Raw genomic sequence first — 13,184 nt, 5'->3', positions numbered from 1 at the left:
GTCAATATTGACTCTAAACTAACTATCCTTTGGAATTGGAATGCAAAACATACACATGAAATTGTCTTCAATGCCCAAGTGAGCTTGGCTAATACTGATTGCCCGGTAAGGCTTGACATTTTGTGTAACATCAAAAACAACACACAATTGAATAATTATTTTCAACAGCTTTAGCAACTTAATAGTGTATTCTATAATAAGGTCTTAATACCTAAGAATGGTTTTTTTTTTTTCCATAGTCTTTGAATGTAAGAACTTTTTTCTTTCTAATCTTATGCATGTTTAGCCATGTTCCCACAATAATAAAGGAACATGTTGGATATTTGAACCCATAATCACCAGTCATCAATTGTAAAAGCTTATGCATTCCTTGTACACAATGTGCTAACTATTAATCTAATCTCTTATCATTCCCTTATAGTGCAACCAATTCAAAAACATGTCTTGGTTGTAAAAGATCCTAAAGATGATTGTACTCAAGTAAACACTCCATGTCCTTGTTTATTATAGAAAGTGTGAGAGGTAAAAGAGTTAGACAATGTGGAACCCACATATTGACCCACTCACTTGACTCACACTAATCCCAACTACACTAAACACACCTAGGACAAAAAAATACAACTCTCATGTCCAAATAGTCCATGTACTAACGTATCAATTTTGAAAAGAATGTGTTTTGAAGAATTCTTCACCATCTAACAATTCAACCTATCTCCTATTGTGCCAACTCAACCAACCAAAATAATATGTACACTATTGATTCAAGAGTCCCCCTATAGTAACATTGTGGTACAGCAATAAATAATAGAATAGGCATAAGGAGTTTTGTACTTGAAATTATCAATTTCTCCTTCACTACAACTCTCTTTACACACACACCTACTCTATCATACTCTCATTGACCTCAAAAAAATTCTATTTATGAGGTACACCTCTATCTATATAAATTCTACATAGCCAATAAATCATACAACCATTCTTGAATTGACATGTGCAATTATTTGACCAAATGAAATGTCTATCCATAGCAATATCATTTTCATACACCCATTCAAAATCATTTTCAAATTAGTATTGGACATACTCATGAGAGTGAGATCTATCATCGCTAATATAAAAAAAGCTATTCTCTAATTATTGTGTGGTCTTCTTATGTACTATCAAGAGAATGTGTGTGTGTGTGTGTGTGTGTGTGTGTGTGTGTGTGTGTGTGTATTATGTGCACAAAAATAGCAACATGGATAGAATGATAATATACAACTTTCAATTGATTTTAGGGATGCAATTATAGTTCTATGCAAAGTCAAAAATTGATATAATTGTATCAATCAAGAAAGTGTTCTTACACATCTTTAATTGTTGGTCCAACCACTAAGACCTATGACTATGCCTTGCATACTTGTAAAAAAAATTCTTCTTGAAATCTAAAATAAAATTAGCTACATTGCATTATTGTATAACCAACTCATGTCTATAGCCTTCACCTTCATTTTTAAGTATATACTTAATTATTTTATATACCCTTTTTTGGAAAATTTCCTTCCAAAATCTTGTCTCTAGCCCTCATGAAAGCATGAAACAAACTTCACTATCCCGCCACACTCAAAGCACTTGTCATTAAAGAAAGAATTTATATAAAAGAAACAACCATCATCTCTAGGACATAAAAAAGTGATGTAGCAAGTCCCTTGATTAGTTTAGAAGAGCACATACACCACACTCCTCTAACATTCCATTAGTACACAAAGTAGAATGCATGGAGCACAAAAGTTCATGGTGCATTAAAAAATCCACATGAAAAATGTAACAAGTACTTCAAATATTAAGAGGTACACAAAAAAATGGCTTGAAGGCTTCAAAATTCCTTTGTGATATTTGTAGTATTGGATGTATCTCACACAAAAACTTGAACAACATTGTTTGAATCTCCTCCAAATGATTTTTAGGGTGTCAAGTGCAGTCTCGAATGCCAATTTTCAATTTCAAGACATCCTCCACATTGGGTGACACTCTTGAGTTAGATTGCCAAGAAAATTGAATTTGATCCTTCATAGCATTAATAAGTTTCATATCACAATGTGAAAGTCTCCCACCATAAGCCCATGTATCATTTTGAAGAGGATTATAATTCTTTCTCTTCTTGCAAACTTTCTCTACTTAAAGTTTTATGATTTAGATTCAAGTCAAGATAGGGTTGACTCATTAAAAAGCCTTTCTCAAATGATGACTTACTAAGGAGGTTGCAATTACCCTCTGAGTGGATCTCTTTTCTTCTTCTTTGGTAGTATTCCCAATGGAATTAAGAGCATCAAAAGGATTTCTCACAATAATAGAATTCCTCTCCAATTTTTTGTTCACTTGAATCTTCAATTTGACTAGTATGGGCCTCATCTTCTACATCTTTAACAACTACACAAACATTTGACATTTCTCAAACCATGTTTTGTTTCTAAAAATTTGATAAAAAAGCCTTGAATCAAAATTGCCCATTGTGTTCTCATCAATTTATACTAACTAAATTTCCTTTCTTAAAGATCTCATATTTGAAGTTTGTATTTCTTCCTCACAAGGGACTTCATTTCTCATATAATTTGGAGATGTGTAATGTTCATTTGGTTATTGTGCATTGATATCATTGTCAAATCCTTCATATCAATCATTAGATTATCATTGCCAATGTCTACACTTCCATTGTCCACAATTACATGTTCTTTTTGGAACCCCACATTTTCATCTTCAATCCATATATTCTCATTTTCAAGATTATTATCATATATCATTTTAAATTCATGTTCTTCTTCTCTTGAAACCCCATTTATAGGTGGGCCTATGGTCTCACCTTCATTAATACTTAATATACCTTTTCTCTTATCTTAATAGTTGACCTTATCTCTTTCTCTATACACATCGATGTATTTACTCAGTATTTTCCTCTTATGTTCATGATTTTGACGAGTGTTAATCCTTAACACCAAAAAGGTGATACAAAAGCTTTAATAATCAACACTAGCTCAAAACAATGGTGGAAAAAGCTAGTTTTAGTTTCCCACTTCTACAATCTCAAGAAATCTTTGAGAAAATTGTGGGACTCGAGTTGAGGGACCTAGAGAATAATGTTATAGTTTTGCATGCTAGTAAAATATAGAGGATATCTTATATTATTAGACATTTGATCATGTGTTGCATATATGATATTATCAAAGATTTGATCATATATCAGATATCTAATATCTCCCACCAATTGTTGACTTTTCTAATTCAATGTTATAAATTGTGTATTACATTTATATTTAGTGAATTTTGTACTAGTATAAACTAAGTCTTATATTTGGTAAATTGGTAATAGTATTGGTGTTATGTTTAGTAAATTTATAATGATATTTAGTAATATCAATATTATATTTAGTATTATAAATAGTTTTGATATTGATATATTATTATTATTTATATAATATTCTACCCTCCCTCCCTCCCTCCCTCCCCCTCTCTCCCTCTCTCTCTACCCCCTCCTACTCTCTCTCCCCCTGTATCTCCCCTACTATCTCCTACACTCTCCTACTCCTACTCTCCCCCCCACTTCTCTATCTATCTCTATGTCTTGCCCCTACTCTCATTCTCCAACTCACCCCTACTCTCTCTATTGAGCTCACTCTCACTCTCTCTCTCCTAAGTACTATCTCTCTCTCCTACCCTCTCTCCAACTCTCTCTCCCTCTCTCTCCTAGGTATAATAATAATCTATAATACTAATTTATTAATATAACATATTATTAATATTATGTTATTATACAATAGTAATATAAATAATTATATAATACTAATTTATATAATACAATACTAATATATATAGTATAAATAATAATATAGTAACACTGATTTATCATATTTAGTGCTATGGATAATACTAACATTACTAAATATCATAATTTAATATTAATATAATAAAATACTGATATGTATGTACTATTATACAATAGTAATATAGATAATAATGATATAATATCATTTAAAAATATTAATTTGATAAAAATAAAATTAAAAATAAAATTTGAAAACTAAAATTAAATACTGAATTGAAAATTTTTGAAAATTCAAATTTATTAGGCTAAATCAGTTAACTGATAAGTTATCACATCTAAAAAATTTAGACATTTGATTAGTCAAGTAGACCTTGTATTTGCCTTAAGTTTTGGCTTTGGAATGCCAAACATGAATAGTCAACCCAAAAAATGTGTTTGTCACATTTACTCTAATCTACAAACTTTGATCATGTAGCTAACAACATTTTTTTCAGCCAAATTGATGAAACAAAAAGGATTTTTTAAAGAGATTATCAGTTTTCCATCAATATACTTATAGTCAAATCTTGAGTTCAATAAATAATTATTAGTTATTTATTAATTGAGTTAATTCTAAAGTCTATATCGATAGACTGGTTGAAAAATACCTATAATTTTTGAATCATTTAAACTTTTTAAAATTTGAAGCATAGAACACATTCTATGCTTCACCTACTATTAGAAAAAGTTCAATTTGGTAAAGTTTATATTTGGTTAAGCTAGTTAGACATGAGAGACTTTTCATTTTGAAAAAGTTGTAGCATAAGATTCATAATTAATTGTTTAGTTGGAAGAAAATCACGCAAAATATGTGTCACATCCAAGCAAGTGTATGTTACTTATATATCTAGAATCTAGAATCTCGTGAAAAAATATCACCATTTAATTGTGATTAAGGCGGTCATACATACACACACACACACACACACAAATCTATTAGATCAATATTTTTATAGAAAAGAGCTAGTAGTTTAGAATTTACATTCAATTTCCTACAAATTCTCTTCTTACTACTTTTTGAAATAAGGTTAATAAGATGTTCAACTTTTTACATCAAGTTGAGTAACTTTGATTATTTTTATTTATTTCATTGTTAATTAAGACCATAGCTTGCTATACCTTGATTCTACATAATAGCATATACCCACAAGATACCATTTATTAGGATCATGCAAAAAAATCCTTCTTAAGCTTTGAACTATGTAGAGAGCATTTAGAGATAATGAAGATAAAATAATAATGAAAATGGCCCTCAAAATTCTCTTTATAAATCAATTCAAATGTAGGAAGTGAATGCATCTATTTAGGGTGGTTGATTTTTCAAATTTGAATAATGGCAATAATTAATCAATCATTGCATATGTGCATCCATTATCTAAGTCTCGTTTCTTTGGATAAGTGGACATTTCATACTTACATCTTCAACTTCAGTTTGATTTCATTGAGCCTAGTTTTATTTATTTTTTGTTTATTGAGGATTTATGTATATGTGCATTTACGAATCTATTTGTAGAGGTCGTGGACTTTGAAGTGGTCGAAAAGTGCCATTTTAAACTGCTCGCCCAATACCCATTGTGTTCACCCCCCAACAGTCGCTCCCCAAAAAATACTAAAAATACATGTACTTGTGGTAAAATGTTCCAATAGTCATTATAAAATGTTCTAATAGTGCTGCACAAATGGATCAGTCACCAAACAAAAAACCTAAAAGACGATCCATTATTAGTACATGCACAATAGATTATTAGGAGGTATCAATGACATCTATTATATCACAATCATTGACCCCTTAACCACTGGTGGATCTCTTACTCTAGTAACTAAAACATTATGTAAATAAAACAGTATGTTTCTAACAGATCACTATGACCATAAAAAATAATCAATGCCTTTACAAGATTCATGACAGAATAAAAGGGTGACCCTGTTAGAATCTAAAAAGATTAATAACCCAGAAAACTAGTGCAAAGAGTAAATATCTAAACTATGAATGCAAATGATACAAAATCAAAATAGCATCATAGAGTTAGTCTCCAAGAGAGTAATGCAAATGCTGGAAGCAAAATAGCATTAAGAGGATGCAAAAATAAGAGATGCAAATACAAGCCAGGTAGCATGCTTATATAGGCTAGGAAGAGGGAGGAGGTGGCAACACCAACCAATGAGGAGCAACCATCTATTGGACTAAAGATAGCAAAGTATCTTCCCAAGATAACTAATGGATGCTCACATGTAGGAAGATGACACCTCACAACCATTCACCTAATAAGACATGCTTTATTAACCTAAGCAAGATTATTAAAAGTGTAGGAAAAACCTAGCAAAATAGGAAAAAATAAAAAACTACACTAACACCCCCCCATAAGCGAAGCTTAGGTGGATGTAGAAATGGGTCCCGGCAACGAGGCCATGTTAGGTACCCAAGTACAATGCAAGAAGATGCAACCTCTGAAAGTGGGAAAAGAGAGAAAACCACAAGGGAAAAACCCTCCGCCAAAAAGAGGTAAGAACCTAGTGAAGAACTGAAGAAGTCTCCCACTAGGGAAATTGTCCCCTAAAACAGGAACAAGGAGTGATCATGAAGAAGCAGCATCACTGAAGCATGAAGAACCGCAGAACTCTGTCAAAATGCTGATCTGTAGAACCCCCATGGAAATAGAAGGCACGAACCATCAACCAAAGGAACCTCCATGGAAATAGAAGGCACGAACCATCAACCAAAGGAACCTCCATGGAAATAGAAGGCACGAACCATCAACCAAAGGAGCCTCCATGGAAATAGAAGGCACGAACCATCAACCAAAGGAACCTCCATGGAAATAGAAGGCACGAACCATCAACCAAAGGAACCTCCATGGAAATAGAAGGCACGAACCATCAACCAAAGAAGCATAGAACAACAATATATCCTCCCCTTAAGGTAGGTGAGGTGACAGGTAGCTGAAAAGATGGGCCAAAAATCTCCTACAACACAGGAGCCAAACACATCGAGACTGAGGTACAAACACAAATAAAGGCATGTGTCGTCGACACTGCATGAGGAATTAGAGAAAGAGGGCCTATAAGCAGCAAACAATTATCCCCCCGATGGAACTTTATATAATAGTGCGAGTACAACGAATCACAATGATGAAAAGGATCCCGAATCGCAAGAGTGGCACTTTATCTCAGTGCATTGCATAAAGATGCTTACAGTGAATATCAACAATGATAAAAAAAAACATAAGGCTGAAACAATAGAAGGTAAAGCCCAAAACGAAGCAACTAAAGCAACAAAATTGATCTCCGGACCTGAAACAAACAGAATATCCACCAGAATGCTAAACTGCAAAAGACTGAATAGGATGTGTTTAGAACAGAATCTGGAATAATAACCAACATCAATGGAAAGAGCACAGAAAGAGCTTTCCAACAATATAAAGAAGTCCAAAATCGGAGATCGGAAGCTCAAGATACGCCTCCCGGAGTGCAAAATAGAACATCCGACTTTGACTGCCATAACAGGCAACCAAACTGCATCAAAAATCAAAAAAACCTATACCAGTATCTCTTTCTTAGAACCAGCTTTTCGAAACTTCTTTCGGATTGGAAAAATACCTCCATATGAAAAAATTATGGCCAAAAAACCACAAGTAGGTCTTGATTTCAATGCATTACAAACCCTCATAAAGAGCATATGTTGAAAGTGAAACTTGGGCACAATAATCAAGGAAACAAATAGCACCACTGCGATCTACTCAAAAAATCATGCACTTTCAAAAAAAGAATCGCCTCGATACGAGGTCGTATGAGAAAGTTATGATCCTCCGAAGTTTCCAAAACGAGAACTGTGCACAGTCACGGCTGAGAATCTGCAATTTCTGAAGAATTCATGCATGAAAATCAAAAACTAACTCCATTAGTGGATAGAGCACAAAAAAATAGCCAAGTTCATAATAAGAATCATCAAAATCGGAGTTCGTATGAGCAAGAACGAGACATTTGAAAACTGCATTCAGATCTGCGGCTGCCAACGGAGAGGGGTATGGCTGTAGCTTTGCATGCTCTATTCTGAAAAATATACAACTTGCATGCAAAATCTAAAAGATACCCAGATGGTTTTTCGGGGCTGCGAACAAAACCCAGAAAGCGTTTTTCTTGCTGATGAACAAAAGATGTTGCTGTAGTGTAAATCAGACGCTTTTAACAGTAAAAAATGGCTCCAAAAATCAGAAAACGACCCCAGCAACCAAAATATGACATGCAAATGCTGGATTAGCTTCTTAAGTCCATCAATGGCATGCTGGAACCTGCAAAACTGATTGAAAACTCCAAATATGCAAGTTGGTTGTCAGATTTGAGATTGAAACCCCAGAGAAAAACTGTTTTTGTCAAAACTTTTCTGATTCTCAAGATCATCCAAAGATGCAAGAGAAGAGCATACTTCGTTTTTCAAAAAACTACAATAAAGTTTATTTGCCCCCCCCGAATCTCTCAAATAAGGAAGCTAAAATCTACTCTTGCACATAGAAAAGCTCTGATACCATGTTAGAATCTGAAAAGATTAATAACCCAGAAAACTAGTGCAAAGAGTAAATATCTAAACTATGAATGCAAATGATACAAAATCAAAATAGCATCATAGAGTTAGTCTCCAAGAGAGTAATGCAAATGCTGGAAGCAAAATAGCATTAAGAGGATGCAAAAATAAGAGATGCAAATACAAGCCAGGTAGCATGCTTATATAGGCTAGGAAGAGGGAGGAGGTGGCAACACCAACCAATGAGGAGCAACCATCTATTGGACTAAAGATAGCAAAGTATCTTCCCAAGATAACTAATGGATGCTCACATGTAGGAAGATGACACCTCACAACCATTCACCTAATAAGACATGTTTTATTAACCTAAGCAAGATTATTAAAAGTGTAGGAAAAACCTAGCAAAATAGGAAAAAATAAAAAACTACACTAACAGACCCAACAAAAAAAACTTATGTAGCAATGGCTTTTCTTAAATTTTTAAAGATTCATGACAGAGTAAAAGGGTGAGCCAACAAAAAAAAATCCTTCTTTAATTAGAAAATCTAGAAAGTTTTTGTTTTATATATTTCATATCCTTTCACGTTATTTTGATCCATTGGGATTGTCGATCAAAATTTGGGAGCGGCTAACAAAGTCTTGTGGCTATCCTTAAGATTTGTGTATTAAATCTATTACGCCCATGTGGGAAAGACCGATTTTTTGTCTTCTCTACTTAATTTTTTTACCAATGATAAGATGGGATGTCAGAACTTGTGAGATTCTGTAACATGGCTGCATTTGATGGGCACTAAGGATATCAAGTTCATCTTCTGATTTCACAACTGAATTCTCGTTATTGCGGGCTTCATGGATCTACTAAATGACGCTGTAAATTCCTCCTTGGTTATAATTTTGATCGGGGTGTGCCCATTCTTGCTAAAGTTTCTGATAAAGTACTTGTGGAGGCCATGGATGATTTACAGAGCTCTTCAAAAACAAGGCTTCAAAGGTCCTCCTCCCCGTTTCATGATTGGCAATCTTGTAGACATTGCAAACATGGTGCAGCACCAGTTGCTCACGGATATGCCTTCCATACGCCATGACTACAGAAACAGAGTTTTCCCTTACTTGTTGGAGTGGTCACAGAAATATGGTTTCTTTCTCACAGATGTCTCCTTCTGTTTCTTTAAAGATTTGGGTTTTAGGATCTTATGTCTGAATTAATGGTTGTGCAGGGGAAAAGTTCTTTCTATGGTTTGGCTATGAACCCAGAATTTTCCTACGGGATGCGGAGCTTATCAAGCAACTTCTTTCATCCAAGAACTCTCCTGATTGTGGAAGGTCCCAAATGGTTAAGAAGATGCTTTCTGTGGCCTTTGGTCGGGGGCTGATCACTGTTAATGGCGAAAAATGGTCTCAACAGCGAAGAATTGTGGCCCCTGCTTTTCATATTGATAAACTCAAGGTTAATATAACAGATTTCTATAATCTATGATAGTAGAATTAAGTTTTTGGATAAGATTGTGTGTGAATTTATTAGTATCAACATTTCAGATCATATTCAATGATTTCTTTACATTCTTAGTTCTCTTATTTTGATGATAGATCATTGAATATAATCCGAAACTTTGATGCTAATAAACTAGCACATAGTCTTAATGTGAATATAAACTAAGGTTCATTATATTTCTCTTATCCATGATATAATGTTGTTTTTGTTTGTTTCTGTATAAGATTTTTCTTCCATGATATAATGTTGTTTTTGTTTGTTTCTGTATGAGATTTTTCTTCTATGATCTATCATCACAATATTAGAAAGCTCTGTTATTCTGATGATGAATTATATAGAATATAGTTCAAAACATTAATCTCTGTTATTCTGATGATGAATTATATAGAATATAGTTCAAAACATTAATCTTTAAGACAAACACCTTAAAACTAAAAGTTTTCATCAGATTCGTGCTCTGATTCTTCCATAATTCTGTCCTTGTTTCTCCACTGCTGTACCATTCTGGGCATACATTAAAGTGATTTTTTTGTGGGCTTTTGAATCTTGGCTTACTATTGAGAATTGTTGTGTGAACTTTACAGGCCTCTGTTGACATGATGTCCATGTGTACAGAGCAATTGGTAAATGAGTGGAATGAGATTATAAGTGAAGCTTCAACGAAGCCTTGTGAAATAGAGATAACTGATTTCATGGATAGGATTACTGCAGCAATTTTTATGAGGGTGGGATTTGCAATGGACTACAACAAAGGGGGAAAAGAAATATATGATGATATCAGAAGGTTAGAGGAGTTAATGATCCAGAACATTCGTTATCTATGGCTCCCAGGTACCAGGTATGAATCACCCTATTGACAATTTAGGGTTCTGTTTGTTTTGAATATTGCAAGATCTGATTCGAATTCATTGCTGTGTTTGCCAATGAAGTTATATCCCCATGCCCTCAAATATGGAGGCCTGGAAGCGGACTAGAAGATTGGAGAACAACTTGAAACACATGATAAAGAAAAGAAAAGAGAGCGGATCATTTGGGGATGATCTTCTTGGCTTGATGCTCACAGAAATAGAGAACGTTTCTTCAGATGACAAGAATTTCAGATACACGATTCAGCAAGTTATGGACGAATGCAAAACATTTTTCTTAGCAGGGAGAGAAACAACCAGTGTTCTGCTTTCATGGGCAATACTGCTTCTGGCACTCCACCAGGATTGGCAGGAGAAAGCCCACGAAGAAGCCATAGCAATATGTGGAAACAGCAATCCCACCATGGAATGTTTAGGAAAGCTCAAAATTGTAAGTGTGATGAACAAATTTTGGCTAAGGAAACCATCCCAAGAGAAAATTTTCTGAATTAATTTCGCAAATTTGTTGTTTGACAGATTGGGATGATACTGAACGAGACGCTGAGATTGTACCCACCTGGAGCAGGGGTCGTGAGGCAGGTATTCAAAGATTTAAAGTTAAGAGATGATTTTACAGTTCCCAAAGGTGTGAATGTTGTTGTGGACATAATATCAATGCACAGGGATCCGAGATACTGGGGAAGTGATGCAAATGAGTTCAGGCCAGAGCGTTTCAGAGATGGATTGAGCCAAGCTACAAACAACCATCCGTACGCATTCATGCCGTTTTCTAGTGGGCCAAGAGTGTGCATAGGCCAGAACTTTGCCATGCTAGAAGCCAAGGTTGTTATGGCGATGATGGTCAAGAATTTCAGATTTAGTATGAGCAGTAAATACAGGCATGCACCTGTTGCCTTCGTCACTCTCAATCCTCAACACGGGATCCCGGTCATGGTGGAAAAAATCCATTAAAATTCAGGAAATTAGTGGATTTTATCTCATCCTATTGAACGTGGTGGAAAAAGATTAGTGGTTTTTTTATCTCGTCCTATCCGCCCTTCAAAGTCCTTCCTACTCGCTCGTGTTTGACGGAAATCCTTCATTTCTATCTGTTTTGGCCTTCATTTTCAACATCTCTGAAGACTTTTTAATCCGTCGCGATGATTTTACATTTAGATTTACAATATAGCTTTTCATCTTTTCTAGGCCTTCATTTTCAACATCTGTAAAGACTTTTGAATCCTTCACGATGATTTTACATTTAGATTTACGGTATAGTAGATTTGAATGGACGGTGACATCTTACCAGTTCAAGCAACTAGTTCATGCTTGGAACAAGTTGATCGGTAGTGGTCAAATACTTTCTTTCTATATATTTTATATTTGAATGGATCGTGTTAGTTCTTACATTTTGATATATATGTATTTATGACGAATTATGTATATTAATGTATTTTAAAAAAAAATTATGTTAAATAACGTTTTCTCAAGTGTAATTGTGGATTGATAAATAATATATTGTGTTATTGTTATCAAAATTCAAGTGTAGTTTTTAACTTAAATTTATTGACATATATTTACAAGGAGATTTTTCCATAGTGAGTTAATTTGTGATATTGCTATCAAATCCAACAACATAATTTTTGAATCAAATTCATTAATTTGCATTAGGTTTGATTGATGTCCTAATATATTTTACTTTTGCTTGAGTTTGTTCACACAATTTTTTCATTCGCCATTTACATTGTGCATCACCTTCACACTTACATCAATGCACTCACTTCTTGTTTCAAGATTTGTCACTATATAGACCACATTCATTTTTACACTCCAAAATCAATCATACAATGTGTAAGAATGAATGCACATTAAATTTTGATCCTTGATTTCAACATTATATTGAAATTCTTGATTCGATTTTTAATTTTTCTAACCTTTTTTACTAGCTATTAGAACTTGGTTTAAAATACGCTTTTCCAAAAACTAGTTATGTTTTTTGACTTGAAAATATTCAATGTACCATCAATTTTATTGGGGAAATGCTTGTAAGACCACGAAACAATCAATATAGATTGCTTTATTTTTGTAAGGAATAATGAATTAGAATTTATATCATTTACATCTATCTCACCTACATACTTGTGTATATTATCTAGATTCATATTCTATTTAAAACATAAAGTTGATTCATTGAGGCTTTGACCTAAGAGAACTTGACTGTAATGATTTGATAGATATTAAGTTTGTTTATAAATAATATAATTGTTACAAGAAATTGAAATTTATAGAAATGGAAGGATAAACTATTTTTAATAAATTGTAAATAGTTTAAATCTAGCCACCTATCATATTTATGCACAATTTAATGGCTTATCCAAGGAGCTTGAAATTGAACCTCATTTTTGTTTTTGGTGGTGGCGGGAGCGGGATTATTTATGTTTTTATCAAAAAACACATATTTGTATTAAACTACACTTTTTCCTTATAATT

General features: G+C 33.7%; 1 protein-coding gene across 1 annotated transcript; it reads left to right on the top strand.

Moving 5' to 3' along the window:
- The first annotated feature begins 8,949 nt into the window (after positions 1-8,949).
- On the top strand, positions 8,950-12,111 carry LOC149562569 (cytokinin hydroxylase-like). Its single transcript, XM_089826057.1, has 5 exons — positions 8,950-9,492; positions 9,575-9,804; positions 10,434-10,687; positions 10,779-11,145; positions 11,232-12,111. Exons 1-5 carry the CDS (start codon positions 9,207-9,209, stop codon positions 11,664-11,666), a joined length of 1,572 nt encoding a protein of 523 aa, XP_089682183.1. The 5' UTR covers positions 8,950-9,206; the 3' UTR covers positions 11,667-12,111.
- The last annotated feature ends 1,073 nt before the right edge of the window (positions 12,112-13,184 follow it).

This window comes from Cupressus sempervirens, chromosome 4 (genome assembly GCF_028749045.1).
Source record: "Cupressus sempervirens isolate cs-2001-9-10 chromosome 4, ASM2874904v1, whole genome shotgun sequence".
Lineage (NCBI taxonomy): Eukaryota > Viridiplantae > Streptophyta > Pinopsida > Cupressales > Cupressaceae > Cupressus > Cupressus sempervirens.
The sequence above is the reverse complement of the archived record's forward strand: the minus strand, read 5'-3'. Positions and strand labels throughout refer to the sequence as shown.